This window comes from Mchenga conophoros, linkage group LG22 (assembly GCF_057382185.1).
Source record: "Mchenga conophoros isolate Kocher_MC1m ecotype Shallow Benthic linkage group LG22, M_conophoros_male_GT1.1, whole genome shotgun sequence".
NCBI classification, from domain to species: Eukaryota; Metazoa; Chordata; class Actinopteri; order Cichliformes; family Cichlidae; genus Mchenga; species Mchenga conophoros.
Genome location: NC_140546.1, coordinates 28,150,065 through 28,170,524, shown reverse-complemented (window position 1 = coordinate 28,170,524; position 20,460 = coordinate 28,150,065). Strand labels below are relative to the sequence as shown.

General features: G+C 39.9%; 1 protein-coding gene across 6 annotated transcripts in view; it reads right to left on the bottom strand.

Annotated features, from left to right (window-relative positions):
* Positions 1 to 20,460, bottom strand: part of LOC146549654 (receptor-type tyrosine-protein phosphatase U-like) — a 260,100-nt gene that overhangs the window by 97,709 nt on the left and 141,931 nt on the right. For all 6 annotated transcript variants that reach the window (XM_085262642.1, XM_085262637.1, XM_085262638.1 and 3 more), the window contains exons 4-7: positions 17,803 to 17,884; positions 11,527 to 11,642; positions 6,121 to 6,292; positions 2,073 to 2,366 (exon numbers count right to left, since the gene is read on the bottom strand). In XM_085262642.1, coding sequence (XP_085118768.1) covers positions 2,073 to 2,366; positions 6,121 to 6,292; positions 11,527 to 11,642; positions 17,803 to 17,884 — 664 coding nt within the window. The remainder of the gene's footprint in view (positions 1 to 2,072; positions 2,367 to 6,120; positions 6,293 to 11,526; positions 11,643 to 17,802; positions 17,885 to 20,460) is intronic.

Sequence of the window (20,460 nt, the reverse complement as noted above, 5' to 3'; positions counted from 1 at the left end):
TTAGACCTGAAGCTAAAGCAGATGGGCACATCATTCACTTAGCATTTGAACTGGAGGTCTGTGTGGTCAGCAATTCTGAACAATAGCCCCATGGGATTTTAATACTCTGCACCAGCAAGGATGGAATTGACCAGTGTCCAAAAACGAAATGCTCTCTGCTAAAAAGAAATGACTCCCGGAGACACATTAGGAAGAAAAATTCATCCAGAGTTTGGTGTCACCGGGCCTCTGCTGTCTGCCGCTTTCTCCCTGGGGATAAAGCTTCAGATGTGAGCAATGGGAGCCGACAGGAGGTGGGCAAGTGAAAGACAGTGACAAGAGCGGATCAAAGAGTGTGGCAGGTGACAGGGACGTCATGCCATCTACTTGACAGAGCAGCAGGGTGTCTTTTTCACCAAGATGAGCAGCACTGCAGTTAAAACACAGATGAGAGGGAGAGAAAAGTCTCTGCCCTCTGCTTTGCATGGCGTAACATGAAAAAAATGGAGAACCTTTATACTACACAACCACTTGTGCTACACTGTAGTTGACGGCTGGGCGTAGACCGGTCCTAAACCAAAGAATCTGGTGCTTCAGCCTGATTTCTGTACACATCATCCCCTTCTCACTGAACTCTAATCATGCACAGTACTGATGAAAGCATGGCTAGATCCTCATTTACATTTGTGTTTTCATTATGAGCCACAGTTAAGTAGAAAGCATCTGACACCTTCTATAACAACAGAAACACCTTTAGTTCTTTTGTGGCTGCAGGCGAAGTACAAGTTAAGTGATACAGTATGTCATATTACCACAGAAGCTTGTGAAAGCATCAGCACAAGAAAGTCTTTTGTTTTCTGTATGTGTCATAGCAACTCATCAGCTGTCAGATGTGTAGTTACAGTTCCTCAACCTCTAGCATTTTATTAGATATGGCACATAGTCACAAATGCTAACAAGCTAATCCTAAGCATGTGTAATAGTTACCATGATCAGCATTTCAGTGTGCTAACAATAGCTAATCACAGCAAAGTTCAAGATGATGTGGGTTAATTCTGCAGGTACTATGGTACTAGGTTTTAGATGTGTCCTTGAGCCAACACAGCTAATTTAAATGGCTCAATGACCTCCTCAACATGTCTCCAGAGGCCTGGTAACAAACTAATCATTTGATTCAGGTGGGCTGACCCAGGGTGAGCTGTGGCTGTGCATTGTTTCAAAACTTTATCTTCCACCAGAAAAATGCCACGATGATGCTAACGTCCCAAAAATGCTTGCCAAAAAAGTGCAGAATTGAGTGGGTGAGTGTATACCTATGTTGCTTTATATTCTAACAAATCTCAACTCATGCTACATTAGCTTTTAGCATTTCCTCTTTGCACTGTGACCTTGGATATTCAATAATTATGAGATTATGTATCAGAATTTCAGGAGCAGGACCACTCCTCCAAACACGCTCCTTCCGGTTGTCATCTATATAGGTTCCCCTAGTTCTGCAAGCTGATCATTCTCGTTTACGTGCCCCACCCTTCCTCCTTCTTCTCCATTCTTCAACTTCTTCATTTCTATTTAGTACACGGGGATCTGCCAGGCCCTTGAGCCATCGCCAGTCCCCTTCGAGGCCTTCCCCAAACCGCAGCTCAATTCATGTCAAAGCATTCACTTTTACCTACTAAAACGCTGTCAAACTTAGATGAGGATGTGGGCCCAGCTAGTGAAATGGACATTATGTAAGAGGAAGTAATGCTGCACCAATAAGTGTTAGGTTTTACCTGACAGACAAAAAGAAGCATAGTCTTTTGATTCAAGGTCATATTTTGAGCATTTCCCATTATCAAAAGTGTAAGAATTTGCTGCTCTTTTCAGCTGCGTAAATTTAATGTCTAAATTTAATGTCCATTATTTCTATCAACCACACATTCTAAAATGTAAGGGTCTTAATATATATTGTCCCACCTATTGAGGTTTATTTTAACTAATGAGATAATCTCTTGATGCCAGAGCGGCTTTCTTTCTGTCTGAAATTGAAGCCTAATTAACTTTGATGTTGTGTACTCTTTTTTGAGGACACTGTGACCTTTAAAGTGACTTACCTGCACACTTTGTCCTGCTGATCAGTGGGGGCCCGGGTGCTCCGGTGCCTCCTTCCCCAGGCCGGGTTAGCAGGACACTGATGTGATACTCTGTGTCTGGCTCCAGGTGCCAGACCTTGTATGTAAGCGAACCCACACCATGAGTCTCTGTCCAAGTGGACTGGCTAGCCCGGTACTGGATTTCCCGCCGAATGACCGGTCCATCCCCCACGATGGAGTTAGTGTTGAGCTGGATGATCAGATAGGTGGGACCTGCCCGCAAAAGCTGGGGGGGTGCAATCGGTGTTGGTGGCACTGAAAGGCAGAAACCAAAATAATTTCCTGTGCATTTTTTTAAAGTACTAATTATTTTAAATTCATATTAGAATCAGGTTTTGGAGGCAAAATTAGAAACAGGAAAAACTCAATTAAAAAATGCGAGTGCGTCTGATGGAAAACAAGTTTCATTTTTTTCAGCAGAAAGGAAAAGTCGAAAAATAGGAAAGGAGAAGTGAAGGATCTCTGACATGGATTTTCTCTTTTTATTTTACAGTTTCAATAACATTATTTCTGCTCTACTGGAGCATTTAGTCATAAAAATCTTTTAATCACATCAGTACTAGGAGAAAGATAGATAGAGCAAGAGTGTGAGAGGCTCTTGAATGCTGAAAAATCTTAATTTTCACTCTAATGATGCTGAATAAGAGCTTATTTGCATGAATAATTGCATAACTAATTCAGTACTCTATGCGCATAAAAACCAACAGCCTTGATAGATAATATGACCCTCATCAACCAGGCGAACATCAAATTAATTCATCACACGATGGTGTGGGTGAGGAACTGGGTGTGCAGTGATTCTGACTGACATATCGCAAGGTTATAACACCTGCCTAAAGATGTTTTATGACGTGACATATTGGGGCGTAAAGAACGAGACGGTGTTTCAACAAACAATTCCGCACCTTTCAAAACACACCTATTTTATGTTGACAGACAGTGTCAATGATGTTTCTGTTCTGCTCACTCATTAGCAAATGTCAGTGACAATGAAAGTGTAAAATAACCGTTATTTTGGAAAGACTTGTTATTTTGCTCCATCATGTGTAGATCTGTGCAGCTGAATTCACCCAACACTGAAAAAGCTTGTTGAAAAGGTGACCATGTCAGATGTTGAACACTGAAAATCGTAAAAGGTAAGAAGGCTAGAAAACGATAAATACATGTGTTTCAATTTTGTCAAAAAGGAAACTAAAGCACAAAACCTCTGCAAACTCTACAGAGACCAGCAGATTTGAAGCCAGGCTCTTCTTGTTTCTTGCAAGGCAGCACCGCTTACCACTTTAAATAACAGCCACACAGAAAGACCAGTCTGTGGGTCAGAGTGGACACTGCGTGACGGTCTGATCACAACCACTTAACAACAAAATTCAATGTCAGTAAACAGATAAAATTAGATCAAACCATTTTAGGGTATTTTCCCCAAATCCTCTAAAGGATCTCTAAACCTTTTTCTTCTGAACCAGATTTAGATCTGACATCTTCAAAGGCTACGACTGAGCTCTGACTGGCCAGCACATTTACCCACATCAACAACATCTGTGGATGTATAGTGCTGGCTGGGGCACATCTAGGTAATCAGAATCCAAGGTAATCCAAAATCATAGCTTTTTTTAAGGTATGACTTTGGTCTAGCTTATTAATTGGGACAAAAATGCTTCACAGCTGCTATATGGCAATAGCACATTTTGTGGTTGCCAGTTACAGCATTGAGATTCAATACTGCACTGTTTCCAGAGTAAGAGAGATTTTTCCACTGACAGGCTCAATAGTTCTGTGACTTAGGACAAAAAATTGAAATTAAGAAACCTGGCACATCTCTCCATTTGGGATACTTGGTAGCTGAATTCATACAATTGACATAATAAGTGACATATTTATAATATCACACTCATCTCCGCAGTTCAGTTTGTCTACAGACGGACTTTCAACAAATCAGTAGTTACATGTAATGGCAGATGTGGACCATGACAAGGATGCTGTCAGTCTTTTCAGCTTGATGATCACTGCTATTTATTTGAGTGCACAGACAAGGAGCTAAATGAAAGAGAAGCTGGGACTCAGTGGGTGAAGGAAGAGAAAGAAAGACCATTTCTCAGGAAGCTGGAAGTGCTTCTGCATTCATTTCTCTGCTGCTCAGTGAGAAAGAAAATTCTCTCTGCAAAGAGTGGGACCTGTAGATACCAGGTATGAAAAATTTCCATGTGTCAACTGATGAGAGAAATCCCTGCTGTGCAACTCCAAGAATCCATGGCTTGAATAAAAATTGCCCTCCTGGAGATGGTGTTTCACCTGCACAAAATCAACCAGAAGACAAGACCAAGACTGATGGCGTTGCTCTAAATATGGGAACGCTGCATGTTGTCATCTTATTTGTGCAGGGGGGAACTTGCAAACTCAAACTATTTCATCTGGTGTGCTGCTACGTCTCCAGTAAAAAGACAAGCTGAACAGAGGGCTACCCACGGTCAACAAAGCAAAATAAGCAAAAGAACATGTCAGCGATTGGGTCAGCCAGCAGGTATCCTTGAGATCTGTGCCAGGCAGCTACTTTACATTCAGTTATACAACAATCTACAGCTTCTCGGTAGAAATACACACAAAACACTTTTACTTTGACACATTCAATTGCCCAGCTGGATTACACTCGAGTTTTTTTGCAGCTGCCGGTAAGTAAGTAAAATTTATTTATATAGCGCTTTTCACAGATAAAAATCACAAAGTGCTTTACAACACAGAATAATAGTGTCCTCACACAGTACTGGACTGACAAAGCTTTCCTTCCCCATTAATAATTTAGACCCCACAAGATGGGAAAAAAATACCAAAGTTTCCTTTTAGTTTCCTCCCAGCTTTCTTAAGAGCTCAGAGAACAAATCTAATGATTTATGCCCATCTGGACAGGCAAATGTGTTGAATAAATGAGAGAAATAAGTAACACACTCAGAACAGCTGATTTTGCAGAGACAAAACTATGATATCAGAAATAGATGAAGCAGCTAAACACATAATGCACAGTGAAAGTAACACAACTGCTGCAGAAAAACCGAGGAGACCCAACAGAACCAAACTCTTTGTTTATTTCTCTTAAAAATCCACTCAAAGCATTGTATTTCATCCTCGGATATTTCCCATTATTGTGGCTATTGCAGCTGTTTGGATTGCACAAGTGAGCATTTGCTGGAGAAAAAAGGATAATCTACGTGTAGCTTCAACATTTTTCTGGCTGAATGTGAACAGAAATACCATATACTATATGTGTGTATGTATATATATATATATATATATATATATATATATATATATATATATATATATATATGTTCTTCCTCTACACCCCCCCCCCCCCCCCCCAATTTTTGCACATGTCGAGGAGCGTGTCAGGCTACATTTCACTGTGTGTTATACTTGTATAACTATGCATGTGACAAATAATAAAGAACCTTGAACCTTGAACCTTGAAATGGGAGGCGAATGCTGATTTTTGCTGTCTGAAGTATGGATCTCTGTTGCAGACACTTTCTTTAATTTCAATTTTATATACATGACACCATATAACAAAAAAACAGTCTTCTTAAGCCACTTTATATTACAAAGTAAATACCCTACAGTTCTCACTGACCTAATCCCAGTGCGTTAGGTGACCCATCTGAGGTTGTGGATGTCTTTCTATTTAGCATGTGTTGTTGCTGCAGAGCTTATGATGAGACATCCATCACATAAATTGCTCTTACCAGAGACACAAGGAAGACATACGGCCCTCTTCTTAACAGCAAAGATGAAGGCAAAGTAAAACTAAAAAGCTCATTAAAAACTTATTTTGAGGCAAAGTCAGCAAATCTCATATACTGTACATAAACGATGGCCATAGCCACAGGATATCAAACGTGTTTGGATTCTGATTCTGCCGGAGGTTTGTTCCTGTTTAAAGGAAGTTATCACTTTCTACTGTCATCAAGTTGTTGTGGTTTTCCCTGTATTATTGTGCATGAAAATGTTTACAGTTTACCTCTGACGATTAGTTCTCCAAAGTTGGACACGGCGGCACCTCTGGGGGACAGGGTGATGCAGCGGTAGAGGTCCTGCTCTCCACGCTGTGCCTCCACCTGGAAAGTCGCCATCAGCCGCTTGTGACTCAACCGAGTCAGCATGGACGTGTCCAGCAGCACGCCGTTTCTCCGCTGACAACCAGAAAAGGTCCACAGAGAGAGAGAGAGAGAGAGCATTGAGTGCACCGACCCAACCGTATGTGTTTACCTGCATCTGTCCAAGTCATTAAAAATAGGTAAGCATCTGAGAAGCAGACAGGAAGACAAAACAGGGCTGGAATTAACCACATGGGAGGGCAAGATAATAAATGTGATAAATGTCACTGGTCACAATCGTTTGTTCGCTTTCAAGACCAGTGACACAGGCCTCCCGGGTTGCTGTTGTTTCCAGCACCGGGGCTCGAGCTGACGTCTCCTACCATGCTAATGTGTCAGTGCTCCAGGCATACTGGAAATTGGCTTAAGCGGTGGAACAGGAAATCAGAGGCCAGCACTCGGAATGAGCTGTTCCAGGTGCGAGATACAATATATACAGCCTCTCGCACAGTATAAGTAGATTATTATGTAAGCTGTCGCCTGCTTACACTTTTCACCAGTAAGTGGGTTTGACATCCGCATGTTTGAATTGGTTTAGGAGGATGGGGGGAAAATACACTGCTGTTAGAAAATATGAAATTAGATATATAGTGCCAGAGTACTGCCTACAGCTACAGATTATACTTCAATTTAACTTTAGCCTTGGTATCAATAAAATCTGCAATCTTCTTTTATGTAATCTCTGTTTAAATTTGTTTCCTACTTTTTTGGTTTAAAAAAAAAAACACCCTTTTTCATCAGTTTAACATGACTTTTTAATGTAGAGCATACATGCAGTTTATTTTGTTGTTGTTTGTTTGCTTGCTTTTTATGTAAACTTTAAATCCCACCTGCAGGCTTTTAAAGCAAAAATGCTTCTGTTTGCCAAGTGTGCTGCCATTCTTCCTGTCTGGCAGCAAGCCCTGCGTCATAATGCAATTAAGAGTTTGTATAATGACTAACTCAGGTTTGGATTCGGCACATGTTGATATTAAATAAATAGCATCTGAGAGTGCCGTCTGCGATTTTTGGGCTCATGGACAGCAGAGGAAATATGATGTAAATGGATTAAGAAACATTATGCTAACAATTTGTTTGGACTAGCTAAACAGAAGAAAGAGTGGAGGAGAGCAGCTCCAGATTGGTCCAGAGAGGACCTCTGCATTGGCAGGGAGATCAAAGAGAAAACAGCAATTAGCAGTCTCGGTGCTGACGATCAAACAGGCCCTGAACAACAAATGGAGGAACAGAAGGTGGTAATGGCTTATGATATATCTCCACTCTCTGTTGTTACCAGTTTTTGGGTTTGTTTCCACTAAATGAGAGGAGCAGGGAGGAGTGTAACATGTGCTGACATGGGCTGAGAAGTTGCAGCACTTTGTCAAATTACAGAAGACAAGCCTTCTATTGTTTGAATTTTCACATGTGTGTATAGCTCAGTCAACAAATTTGCAAAGTCTGAAAGTGATTTAAAAAAATGGCTCTTTCATACACCGATGATCTTCAAAGGCTTCGATACAGAGAAGAGAGGGTGGGGGTGAAATAAAATTGAGTGGAAACACAGGGGATGGATCACCAAGTATACAGAGATCTCATTTGCAAAGTGTCTTCTCCCTGCTGCTATCATTTCAAAAGCATTTAGATGTGCAGGCTTCAAGGCCAAAAAGAAGGAGTGGAGGCATTCAAGGATGGATTTATGAAGACTAATATTAGCTCATATTCAAACTATGAAAACTATTTTCAGTTGCATGAGAGAAATGACTTTAGGGGCTTTTGTAAACTAAATGCCATCCCAATCAAAAAGCTAGAAAAGCAGAGGCACAAACTGTCAAACGGCTCTGCGCACAACACAAGCATTAAAAGGCAAAAACTCTGAATCACAAACTTTTTGAATTATGTAAGAATGCTAAATCGCACTACTATTACTGACATAAAATATAATGGCTCCCATTTTCTTTAACGACTACTGCACAGTTAATTACGAGGTCAGAAGAGGTGGCTTCACGTCTTTGCCACCAGGTAATTCTGCGATTGACAATTAAGAGACCTTCCATGAAGTTAGAGGACTTGAAATTTTAAAGCAAAAAAATTTGCATTTGTTAGCATTTTTCTTTCTTAGAGCTCCAAAGCAGGGATACTGCATAAGAGAACTTCAGACGCCAATGAGTTTTGGACACGGGAGGATTCTGTGCAAAAGCCTGACAAAGTTTGACGAGAGCCATATGCTTATGGCTAGACGCCTCGGTCAGAGCACGTCTGCTCCTGTAAGGTGCAGCAGTGGCAAGTACATGCTGGCAGTGAAATGTGGACGAATCAAAAACTAGCAACAGGGTGCTGGGCCGCTTGCGTCACAGTGGCTTCGCCATCTCTTATAAAATCTGCTGCTAACTTCTTGATGCCAGATACTAAGGGCACCTTCAGAAGTCCTGCAGAGTCCGTGCAACGCCAGGCCAGAGAAGTTTTGGTAGGATGCAAATGACTAACCACATATTTTGCAGGGGTACTTTTAATGTTGTGTCAGATCAATCAAGTTTGAAAAATCTATTTAAAATTTCAAGCGGTTTTGGTTTGAAGTCTTCTGAAGTGATGAGCTGAATTCATATACTGAATATACTGTTGGGAGTTCAATAAACTTAATAATCAAGCCTCTGGAGGGTGATGATTTTAACAGGCTTCCAAGCATGTGGTGTTTGATGGTTAAGACTCTTGAGACCCTTCTGTAGTTTGAAGTAAACAGATATGATGAAGAAAACTGGCTGTGCGAACAGATGTGATATGGTTAAAAAGGAAATAAATAAATAAACAAATAAGTAAGTAAGTAAGTAAATAAATAAATAAATAAATAAAAACTGCATTTCTTTTCTGCAGTATCTTCAGAAAAGAAATATATATTTGTACTGTACCCTACAAAATACCCGATTCCAGTTTCATAACCACCCATCCATTACCATTGTTTCATATTAGACATTAAAATGGCTAAATAGACTGTGTTGACAGACTGCTGGTTCAGAACTATCTGTCCAAAATCTGCAATATAAGTAACATCTGTGGCCACAGTCATCAAATATTAATACAGATATCAATATCTTATATTTAAAAAAATGCTAAACTAATAGCATGTAAAGGGGCCAAAAGTCTATTATTTATTCATTATCAGTAAACGCTCCAAATTTATTTTAAGCACCAATAAATAATTTGCAAACATGGGATTCAATCATTGCAGCACTAAGAGCAGTCTCCATGATGATCATCTCTCTGATCCACTTAGCAGTATTGAGCTGTATCAGTACTAAAACATAAGATTGTATATCTGTACTTTGGGGCTCAATGATAGTCAAAATGGTACACACGCTTTAAGTTTAAGTTTATTTAACTTCCATCCATTCGTTTATCCCTTTTTCAGGGTCGCAGGGAGGCTGGAGCCTATCCCAGCTATCTTAGGGGGAGAGGCAGGCTACACCATGGACAGGTCGCCAGTCTGTCACAGGGCTAACACACAGACACAGAAAACGATTCACACTTTTGGACAATTTAGACTTTCCAATTAACCTATCCCCACTAACTACATGTCTTTAGACTGTGGGAGGAAGCCAGAGTACCTGGTGAGAACCCAACACACCGTGCTAACTGTATAAGTTGCATTTTCACGTCATTAGAGAAAGTTGGACACAGTTCATCTCAGTCACCTGCTGTGATGTAACACAACAGGTTTTAAATGTTTAAAACCTTGTGGACACTTAAGTCATTCAAGTTCAACACCCCTCTACCACATCCAGACTTTAATTGAAAATCCAGGATTGCTATTGCTTCTGATTAGAAATGATGTTTGATGTTCTTCAGCTAAGGGTGAAAATGTGGTTGTGTTTGTTAAGCTGTGTTGTGTCAATCTGAAAATAGGCCCGCCATTGGAACACAATAAGTGGTGATTAAATACCCAATATGTCAATCTCATGATACAAAGCCCCTGTCCACTTGAAAAGCTAGTATGGTGTGTAAATAAAAATAATTTTCCCTTAAAAGTCCCAAACTATCCCTGACCTAGACTAATTTCCCCTTTAAAGTCATCTCCTTGTGCATCCTTACATCTGTTTCTTTGCAGGTTCTATTATTAGATTTCTCATTGGAAGTCCCACAGATTGTGCTGGTGTGTTTTCAGTGTGTTGTATGCTGGCACACGATCACACAATGAAATTCAGATTGACAATCTGGCAATTGGAGCAGTTTGAAAGATTGAAAAATTGCTGCATTTGGGAGAATTAATTGACATTTTTTTAGGCTCTGGTTTGTATTCTGCTATGTTTGAAAGCCAAATCACAAACAAATCTCTAAATCTGAAACAATCACCATATTGAAAAGGAACAATGATACAGTCTACACTGCACTGCAGTCCTCAGTATCCCTAAATTCACTGTGAGCAAATGTTTAATGGTGCGTTTCAAAACTCCACATCAACCCAATTGGAAAAAATCTCATTCACTTCTTTCAAGGTTTTGTGCTCTGGTGGACTGAACTAATATAAATGCCAATGCACAACTGGAATAATGAAGGATAATCACAGATACCACTGTTTTGTCCCTGCTTGCAGCTAGGGCATCGAGTCTCAAGACTTTTCGGTAACACATAGATTTACATTAAATCACAACAACATTTGTGAAATTTTCATACATCATCACAATTCATTTAAAAAGACAACCCTACTTATATCATATATCTTAAATCTAGATACTCTCTAGTTTTTGTTAAAGAAAAACAACTATTCAATAAAAAGTGTAGATTTAATTGGAGAAAATTATGTATCAGAATTTCAGGAGGAGGTGGGCCTCATTTTAGGTGTTATGTAGAAGCTTAGCTGTGGCCTTGACTAGGGATGGGTATCGTTTAGGTTTTATCCGATACCGGTGCCAAATCGGTACTTTTGAAACGGTGCGCAAACCGGTGCTTAAAGAATGGAGAACACAAACTTTGTCCAAAAACCTCTCATGTTCAGCTGTTTTTTGTAAAAAGATAACAATGTTAGCCTTTTCTGCAGCTATGGGGCATATATGGTATCACTCTTGGCTGGAAGCAGTGCTTAAACAATGGAAAAAACACAAACTTTGTCCAAAATCCTCTCATGTTTAACTGTTTCCCACTTTTTCTTTGGTCATTTTAGCCTTTTTGTCCAGGGTGAAGGGAGTATCTGCCATCAAACAAGAGGACAGCCGCATGTAGCTATGATGATGTTTGCGAGCGAAGATAATTAATACAAAGAAAACACAAACACGCTAATGTGCACAATCCCTCGGTCTCACCTCCAGCAGGAAGGGCTCAGCCTCAGAAACTTTTCCCGTGGCGACACACTGGAACGAGGCATTCTGCCCGGCATTCACCTCCACGTCACCCAGCCGAGAGAAATGAGCCACCTTGTCTGTGGTAGGAGGACAAAACACACACACAGAGATACACAGTGATGAAAGTGCCACATCTGGAGCTGAGCTTTGCTGTCTAAATATACTGAAAACACAGATGCTAAGTGCAATTTATTTAGAGCCTGTACATTAAATATACACCTAGATATAGATAGAGGCTCACAAACATCACTGCTGGCTTCTGTTCACTTTTCTAAACAACTATAAATGGTTCACATGAGCATTGTCCAAAGCACTTTTCAAAAATATTTAACCACAAAAACAACAAAAGCTCCGTTGATCCGTTTGGAATGGACATCACAGCTGTGACATGGCAGTTATGTGGCAAAAACATGAAATAGGTGAAAGAAAACGATCCATGTGTCCCTGGAAAAATATGAAAAATGCTTTTGTACCATTGGGTTTTAGAAAAAAACAAAATGATGGGCTTTACTTTTATGGACTGCCATTGCCACCATGTCAGCATTTGAGAGCATAAAGGATGCAGCTAAGACTGAAGGCAAACCATTTTTGAAAAGCTGTATTTCTGCGAGATCAAATGTTTTTGCTACTTCCTTAACTTCAACTGCTCTTTTTAACGCCAAATTAAGAATAATGGTAGTAATAACCTAATAATATTCAATGGAATAAAGTAAAATGCAAAACAGTAAAGCCAAATTTCAAAAACAAGGCTTTTCTTACCTGCTGCTGTTTACATGGTTACATGAAGGAATTCATAAGAGGCAGTTTGAAAAGCGTCTGCATTGTGCTGTACACCTACGGTCAGTCACAGTACTCTCTGCCAGTATATAAAACACAAGTATGTCCGTTCACTATAATGTGTGGAACATTGCATCTGCATATTGCTAATACATCTATACTGCCTTCTGCTATTTTGAACCACATTTTCAGGTCCTTTCTTTAAGCTACCTTGTATATTTATGAAAGAAAATGCATTTGGTGTTTCTGTAACAGAGGTTCACCGCAATCTTTCTCATAAAAATTAATTCAAAAATGATAACTGAATTGTTTTTTATCAATATTTCCATCTGTTGACACTTTGTTGACAACTGCAAGTTCAAATCCTGATGAATAAATAAAGAAAAGAATAAATATTGATGCACAATCAAAATAGGCATTTTATTAAAAATGTTTCAGTTTAAACATTTGATGTTTTTTTATTTCAGGAAATATATTTATGGGAAATATATAATTTTTAAAACTGACTTTAAACTCTTTCTGCAATAGCTTAGTAGTGGTAGAGAAAGGAAACAGGCACTGATGTAACATTTCTTTGTTTTGGTGACTTTCTAATATGCTCTACACATTAGATTAATGCAACAGGTGAGTTATAGTTTATTAGATAAACCTAACTTAACTAAACACTGTTTAACACAAGAGTTCTGCTACTCCTGGATCATTTTGAAGGCTCAAGTTTGAAATGCTGTGTGTTACTGATTGCTGATTTTTTTTTTTAAAAAGTATTTGACCAATTTGACTTCATAATGGTGAATAGTGAGGTCCATCACCTCATTTGATGCAGTATGTTGATAATTTTGGACCAAAGCTGAGCGTAATCATGAAGTAAAAGTGTCTAAATGATCATTAATGAATTAAAAGAGCCTCTTGTTAACTGAATTTAATATAACTACAACAACAGTTTGTGGTTCCAATGGTTCCCAGCCTCTTCGTGGTTCCCATTTGCCTATGGGATTCCCCAGCTACTTGTAGCTGTCCTCAGTGTCTGTAATGTTGCCTTCTGGTTCGATCCCGTCAGTTCTGACTACTTTCCCTCTCTTTGTTACCAGCCGACACTTCTTCAGCCCGAATCACATTCCTATGTCCTTGCTGTATATCCTGGTGCTGTGGATCAGTGAATCAATGTCCCATTCACTCTTGGCATACAGCTTGATGCCATCTATAGAATGACATCTGTTGATCTCATATAGTTCTAGGCATTAGAGGATCCACGTGTGGGGCATCGAGTCATAGGCCTTCTTGTTGTCCAGACCTTCCCCTAGGGGGGGCGCAGAGCCATTGCAGGGGGGGCGCAGTATGAAAAGGGAAAAAAAACCAAAAAAACAATGCTTGGACACTGCTAGCACAGGGATCCCACACAAACGCAAAGCAGGAGATGAAGCATCGCTGAATATGTTTCCAAACCAACTTCATTCTAAGCCAAAGACTAGAAAATATGGTGAAGCATATCTTCCCTTTGGTTTCACCTGCACAAGTGCAGAGGTAGGTCTCCCCTGCATACTGTAATTGGCTTTCCCTTTGTTGGGAGCACATACTGGGCTGTTCAAATCACAGACAAACAGTATCCTACAGGTGTGGGCGTAGCGTAAAAGAGTTAGTAGTTTATTTTCTTACTACCTGTAATTTATTTGAGATTGCTTGTATTTGCTTATTGTTTACTAAATGTTTGAGGTGTGAAATAAATTGCAATGGAGCAAAATATGGGTGTGTGTGGTTGGAGGATGTGTTTGCGCAAACATTTTTCTTGTAAAACAAAGGGGGGCCTAGCAAAAAAAGTTTGGGAACCGCTGTTGTAGTCAATCCAGGCGGTGCACAGGTTAGTCAGTCTGCTCTTGCAGTCTTGGGCGACTGCACTGTCTACTGGCTGGTGTTTCGCTCCTCTGGTATTCCTGCTCTTTCTGCGCCCCGCTCATGTACTGAGCCATACATGAGTTGATCTTAGCCGCAAAGATGCTGAACAGTGGCATATTTCAACATTTGCATAGATTGGTGCATTTCCATTACAGGAAATACAATATAGTATCTTAAAAATACTATTAAAAATACGCAATATATCACAGACCCACCCAACAGCCAATCTAATTTCTCTTTGCTTGTTTCTGCAGGCTGTTAGAATAGAGTGCTGGAAACATTTCTAGACTAATTTTGGCCTGAGCAAGCATTCATTTAGGTTTTCACGCTTCCAAACACTCTTTAAACAATGAGAATGGGTAACATAGCTACCCCCTTAAAACAACACTAATGAACAACATTCTGAATATAATGAGAAAATAATAACCTACATTATATAAGACACAGAGCATACTGAGAGATTCCTTCTGTGGCGTTAGCAGGATATGTACTGTGGGAATTATTTCTACTGGCTAACCAATGTGATGGGCAAAATGTAATTCAGACACTTTCATGCCTGGTTTCCACGGCAACTAACAGCAACATCTGCAGAGAATGGGATGATAGAAACTGCATCGAAAATTTTACCTTTTTGCTCATGTTTCTCTTTCCTTCTCTGGGCCTTTTGGTGCTCCGTCCATTCAATCAGCATAGTAACAGTAAGTAATTTCAGGTGCATATCTCAAACCACAACTAGCTCATTTCACACCATAAGTGATAAATTGGGAAGATGGCTAATGTGGCATTAAAAGAATGAAAAATTAACAGAATGGATACCCAATGGACTTTTGTTGTTGTGCCCCCCTGAGTATTTTGTATGGAGAAAACAAGCCAACTTTAAAGTCTTCTCTAAAAGACTAACAGTCTCAGGGCCAATTATAGAAGGAGTCATTTGAGGATGAGGCAGTTGCATTAATAGTGACAGAGAAAATTAAATTTAAATCTAAAAGCCTAGTAGGTTGGATATGTGACTTGGTGAGCCTTAATTAATAGTGTTAAACATAAAAAGAGCCAAGGTAAATTGAGTCTCAAATGTATTCTGTCTGTCTGAAATGCTGGCTTTTTAAATTAGTGATGCTGCCTCTGCCTCCATGATGCAGGAGAGATTGGTTTGACTGAAACACGTGTTTAGAATAAAGGCACGGACTCCAGGGGAAAACAAGACAAATGTCAAATGAGTGGGAATGTAAACTGAGTAGCGGTTGCTTTTGAGCTGAAGCTTTCCTAAAGGGGCATACTATTATTCTTGTTGCCTGCAGGGAAATTTGCACTGCCTTACTAATGTTTACTTACATCTTTGTTTGAGTGTGTGTGTGTGCATTTGCTGTTGCAGCTATACACCAAGTGCAAAACTCTGCACGTGTATGCGTTTTTCTGTTCTAGATTTATGTGTGTGTGTGGATATGCTTGGTTGAGCACAGATGAAACGCATGAATCATGTGCTTCATGATTCATGTGTTTATGCTGCACATATAATATGTTGCAGTGCCTTGCAGGGACATTGTCCCCTAATGTGAGCTTAGAGGCATGTTGAGGATCCAAACGCCACCATCTGCACGAAGGCTAAACTCAGCCTGGCTCACATATTGAGGGGCCTTGGCAAAGGCACCTACCACCACTCCATCACTAATCACCATGGACAAGTATCCTACTCCTCTCAGGACAGGGTCACAGAGGGCAAGTGCTAAAGTCTGAGCAGAGCTTCGATTTGGAAAAAAAAAAGAATCTGCATGCTGGTTTAAGAAAGGGTTTTAGCTCCTCTGTCGGTTTCCCAGTGTGGATTCAATGAATTATATAATGTGGCCTCGCTGATTTTTAGCAGTGCCAGTAGCCCTAGAAAACGAGATCTGAATTTCATGAGCTCATAAATACTCCACATTATCATTCATTAGCATTTTCCCACATTTAAGCAGCTAAAAACAATATTTCCATTCTCGCTCCCTTCTTACTGAAAGCCAGACTGGATGTTAGTTATAAAGATTGGAATACAGAAGTACTTGGTTTCTGAACAGTACGAATGGCGGTATTTCGGGGTCGTTCAAGCATGACTTGACTATTCTATTTAAAGCCGCATGAAGAGATTTTTGACCACAAGGGGGCAGTGAAACAGTCTAGAACAGCGGTCCCCAACCTTATATGCGCCACGGACTGGTTTATGCCCGGCAATATTTTCACGGCCTTTAAGGTGTCGCGGATAAATACAACAAAATATAACCAGTACCGGTACCGAAAAAAAGAAAATTTATTCATAACACACGTGAAAAGACCCAGGAAAACCGAGTAAACGATAAAAACGATAACAAAATAACGCTGAAAACCGAAAAAAACCCTGAAAACTATACATTTCACACCTGAGCCTCAACTCTCGCGGCCGGTACCAAACGACTCACAGACACCGGTCCGAGGCCCGGGGGTTGGGGACCGCTGATCTAGAATACAACACATTACAGCGCATCTGGTAATATCATTAAGGGCTTTGTCTTTTTGCTTCTCTGAACAGGGTTACTGGTAGACAAGTAGCCAACTACAGTCTCATCAAAAGAATGGAGTTTGATGGCAGTAAATGAGATATTAGTGAAATACAAAACAATTATGCTTTAAAATTTAGCACTAGTTTTATATTTTCATTCACTGAAAAGCTACTGTAACTGAATAAGTTGAAGAATAAGCGCACTTAACTGCCAACAATTAGTCATATAATATTTATATATGCTTGATTTAGTTTAAAGATATACCAACACCCAGTGCAGAAATGGCTTATAACAGAGTAATTATGTAATCTAACACTCTGCATCATATCACAACTGGCCAATAATAATTGGTCGAAATTACAGCATTTAAATGACTGAAACAATTATTTAATAAAACACTAACACCGAGCCCATTATCAGTTGATTCTCAGTACTTGCTGTTTTGGCTCCACGTTATCTGTTCTGGAAGTCAGCATGCCTTATTGAAGCTTTTGCAATGACCTCTGCTTCCAGGCAGACCACTCAGTTCACATTAAGCTTTTGTCTATGATGCCCAATAGAGCTAATCATCTTGGTAATGGCACAGCTGTGAAGAAAAAGGTCTCATATGATGGATCCAACATCAACTACTGTACACACTAAAACACAGTCAGGGAGTGTAATAGTAATTTAACAGAACATAACAGAATTTTCAATAACACCCGTAAACCACCAGCCTCCCGATATCCCAGTGATGCCAAAGAAAAAAACATCTCCCAGAGAGGATCAAAGTACAAACACTAGCTGTCCTTTTCCTGCCTGTAACATCACATTAGCTTTAAAAGCACCCGGCTGGGAGCATAGCGATCAGTGGAAAAGGTCGGCTGTTCTTCCAGGACAAAAGGGACACCTCCCGCTGTTTTATTGTGGGTCTGACATTTGGGCATGTACCAGGTATGTGTGCCGCGGTTGCCCCCCTGTCACCAGAATGGTTTCATAGTCTTCAATCACTTTTCAGAAGCTGTTGAGTTCTGTGGCCTGGACCACCATTGTTATGAGTTGTAGAGAAGTGGGTACTTACAACAGGGGTAATTGAGCAGCACTATGTCGTCCAAGGCAATATAACCCTGCCGCTCTTCAGAAACAGTCGCTTCAAAGATGACCTGTGAAGACAAAGGGTAAAGTAAATGACTACACCCCGCTGCATGCTGAATGGCAAATAGATTGGGTAAAATTAATATCTAAACGCCTGGCAAGAACAGAAAATTCACATGTTTTGTTTCACTTACTACAAATTTAAAGGGGAATCTTAATTGTAAAGTTTTACCCTGGCATTACACCATAATCAAGAATGTTTCATATCCGTTGTGTGGTATTTTTCAAAAGCAGCAATTTAATCACAGCTAAATTAGCATTAGTTATTAGCAGAACCTTTTCATCTCTTTAAAACACCAACAGGGAAATGTCAGGCTTTAGTGTAAGCCCTTCAGAATAAAGACGCCAGAGCCCTCTAGAGCCTCTTTTTGTATTAAAAGGTCAAACAAGCGGCAAAGATATCCATTTGAGACCTAAACACTTCTGAATGTAAGGCAGCTACAAAACAGCTTTTTGCAGAGATACAATATCTATGCCTAAAAGTATTATGTAGGGTCTACCTTACAATGTGAAGCACCTTGAGGCGACTGTTGTTGTGATTTGGCGCTGTATAAATAAAAATTAATTAAATTGAATGAAATGTATGTATATATGCCTAATGTACAATGCAGAGCACTGCTACTGGTAGCCACTTGATTTTTTTAAACATAAACATGCATGTTGTCACTTATAATGTATGCTACTATCTTTATAGAACATGTTGCATGGTGTCATCATATAGTAGCTTGTCCAGCAGAGTGGTTCTGGCACCCGGTGGTGGTGAAGTCATGGGGATATAATGGTTTACAATAAACACACAAATGCTGCATCTCCAGTGCCCATTTTATTAATCTGCTGTCTTGGACAGAGCTTTGGAACATGCTCCTGTTGTTGGAAACTGCCAAAGCACGTGCCTCCAGATAAAAAACAACAAACAAAAAAGGTAAATGACGTTGAAAATCCTGAAAAGCAACAAGTGGATCTCTGAGTTAGGATTTCTCTGTCACAAACAAAAGGTAGCCAGCACTACAGAACAGGTGGAGGGGGGGACTTAGCCACTAATAGCTGTCATTCTGAATAATAGTAATGCCAGAAGTAGGAACTGCTCATGTACATGTACCTACAAACATTCCACCATAAATGCAAAGTTAACGCAATCTTGCTGCCTTAAAATCTAAATGACAGACGTCAAAACACTTTTGTTTAGCAAAATGCATCACCATGTCTCCTCTGTTGTCATATACTGGTGAGCAGGTACATTTACTTGATTACTGTTAAGACGACACAGCAATTTGTGATCTACTAAGCCCAAACGTTCAAGGTTCAGGTGCTGTACAATTTGATATGTTATAAATGTAGACAAAACCCCCCATGAATCCTTATATGACTAAAGATCTCTTTCCGTTCCCCGTTGGCCCTTTTATTAAATCATCTGCAGGAGTTCTTAAACACAGCCTAAATATTCAGTCAGTCATCTAAATGAGCCAGCCACACGCAGCGACTCGGAGTGAACGTGCAGGCCTCCCAGCATGCAACAAAGTCATTCTAGGTTTCCGAGTAGTAATTACAGTCAACAGATCACAAATCATTCCCGCCGCAAGCAACTCTTCACTTTGTACTACAGTATGACAAACTCTGAACTTGGGGACTGAGTGCATTAACACCTGGTAAGATGAAAGATGTAGCTGTGCCCTGATTCAGACATTCACCCACACTTAATACTGCTAGTTGTCTATGCTAAAGTCCGGTGGAAGTCAGACTGTGACCGTGTACTTAGACAGGCAATAGAGTGCAATGTTGACAATACATCAGGCTTTAAGTGCCTGAGGCAAATCAATAGCACAAAAGGCTTTGGCAGATGGATACAGACTAAGGCTTTCTTTCCACTAATTTATTTTTATTTTTCATTCCTATGTCAGGCCATTAGAGACGTCTGACCGATTAACTCTACAATTCATCACGCGTCAACACACCCACCACCATCGATTCACTCAGCCCCATGCTTTGAGCCATCATTAAGCCCCTCCACATCTGCCCTCACTTATAGACGAGTGTGTTTCGCTATGACTGTGTCAGACGCTGAGGAATAATGTTGGCATACAGTAGCTATGCATATTCACACAAGTCATTATACAAACGTTACAGTAGAATCCCCTTGCACTATTTACAAATAATATAATAATACCAATGATAAGGACTGACAGAGAAACACTACAGCTGGCCAGAAGCTTGGCGCCACTATCAAAGCTATAAACAAACATGTTAAAAAAATAAAATAAAATATATCAAAACTGAAGCAGACTGTATGAAAATCAAAATTTGTGCCATTGCCAAATCTATCTATCTATCTATCTATCTATCTATCTATCTAATTTAGACCTGCGATGCATTGCATCGGGTTTTATATACGATTGCAAATATTATGTATAAGCTACTCTATGTAAGCTGTATTAAAAGACAGAAACAATGCATAGAGAGAAAACATATAATACTCATATATGTATGCACAAAGCAAAATCTATTTCAACAAGCAGTATAAAAGATGGATTTGTCCAACTGAAAATCTCAAATTCAAGGTCATTCTCCAGCCTTCTCTCAGCTTCGT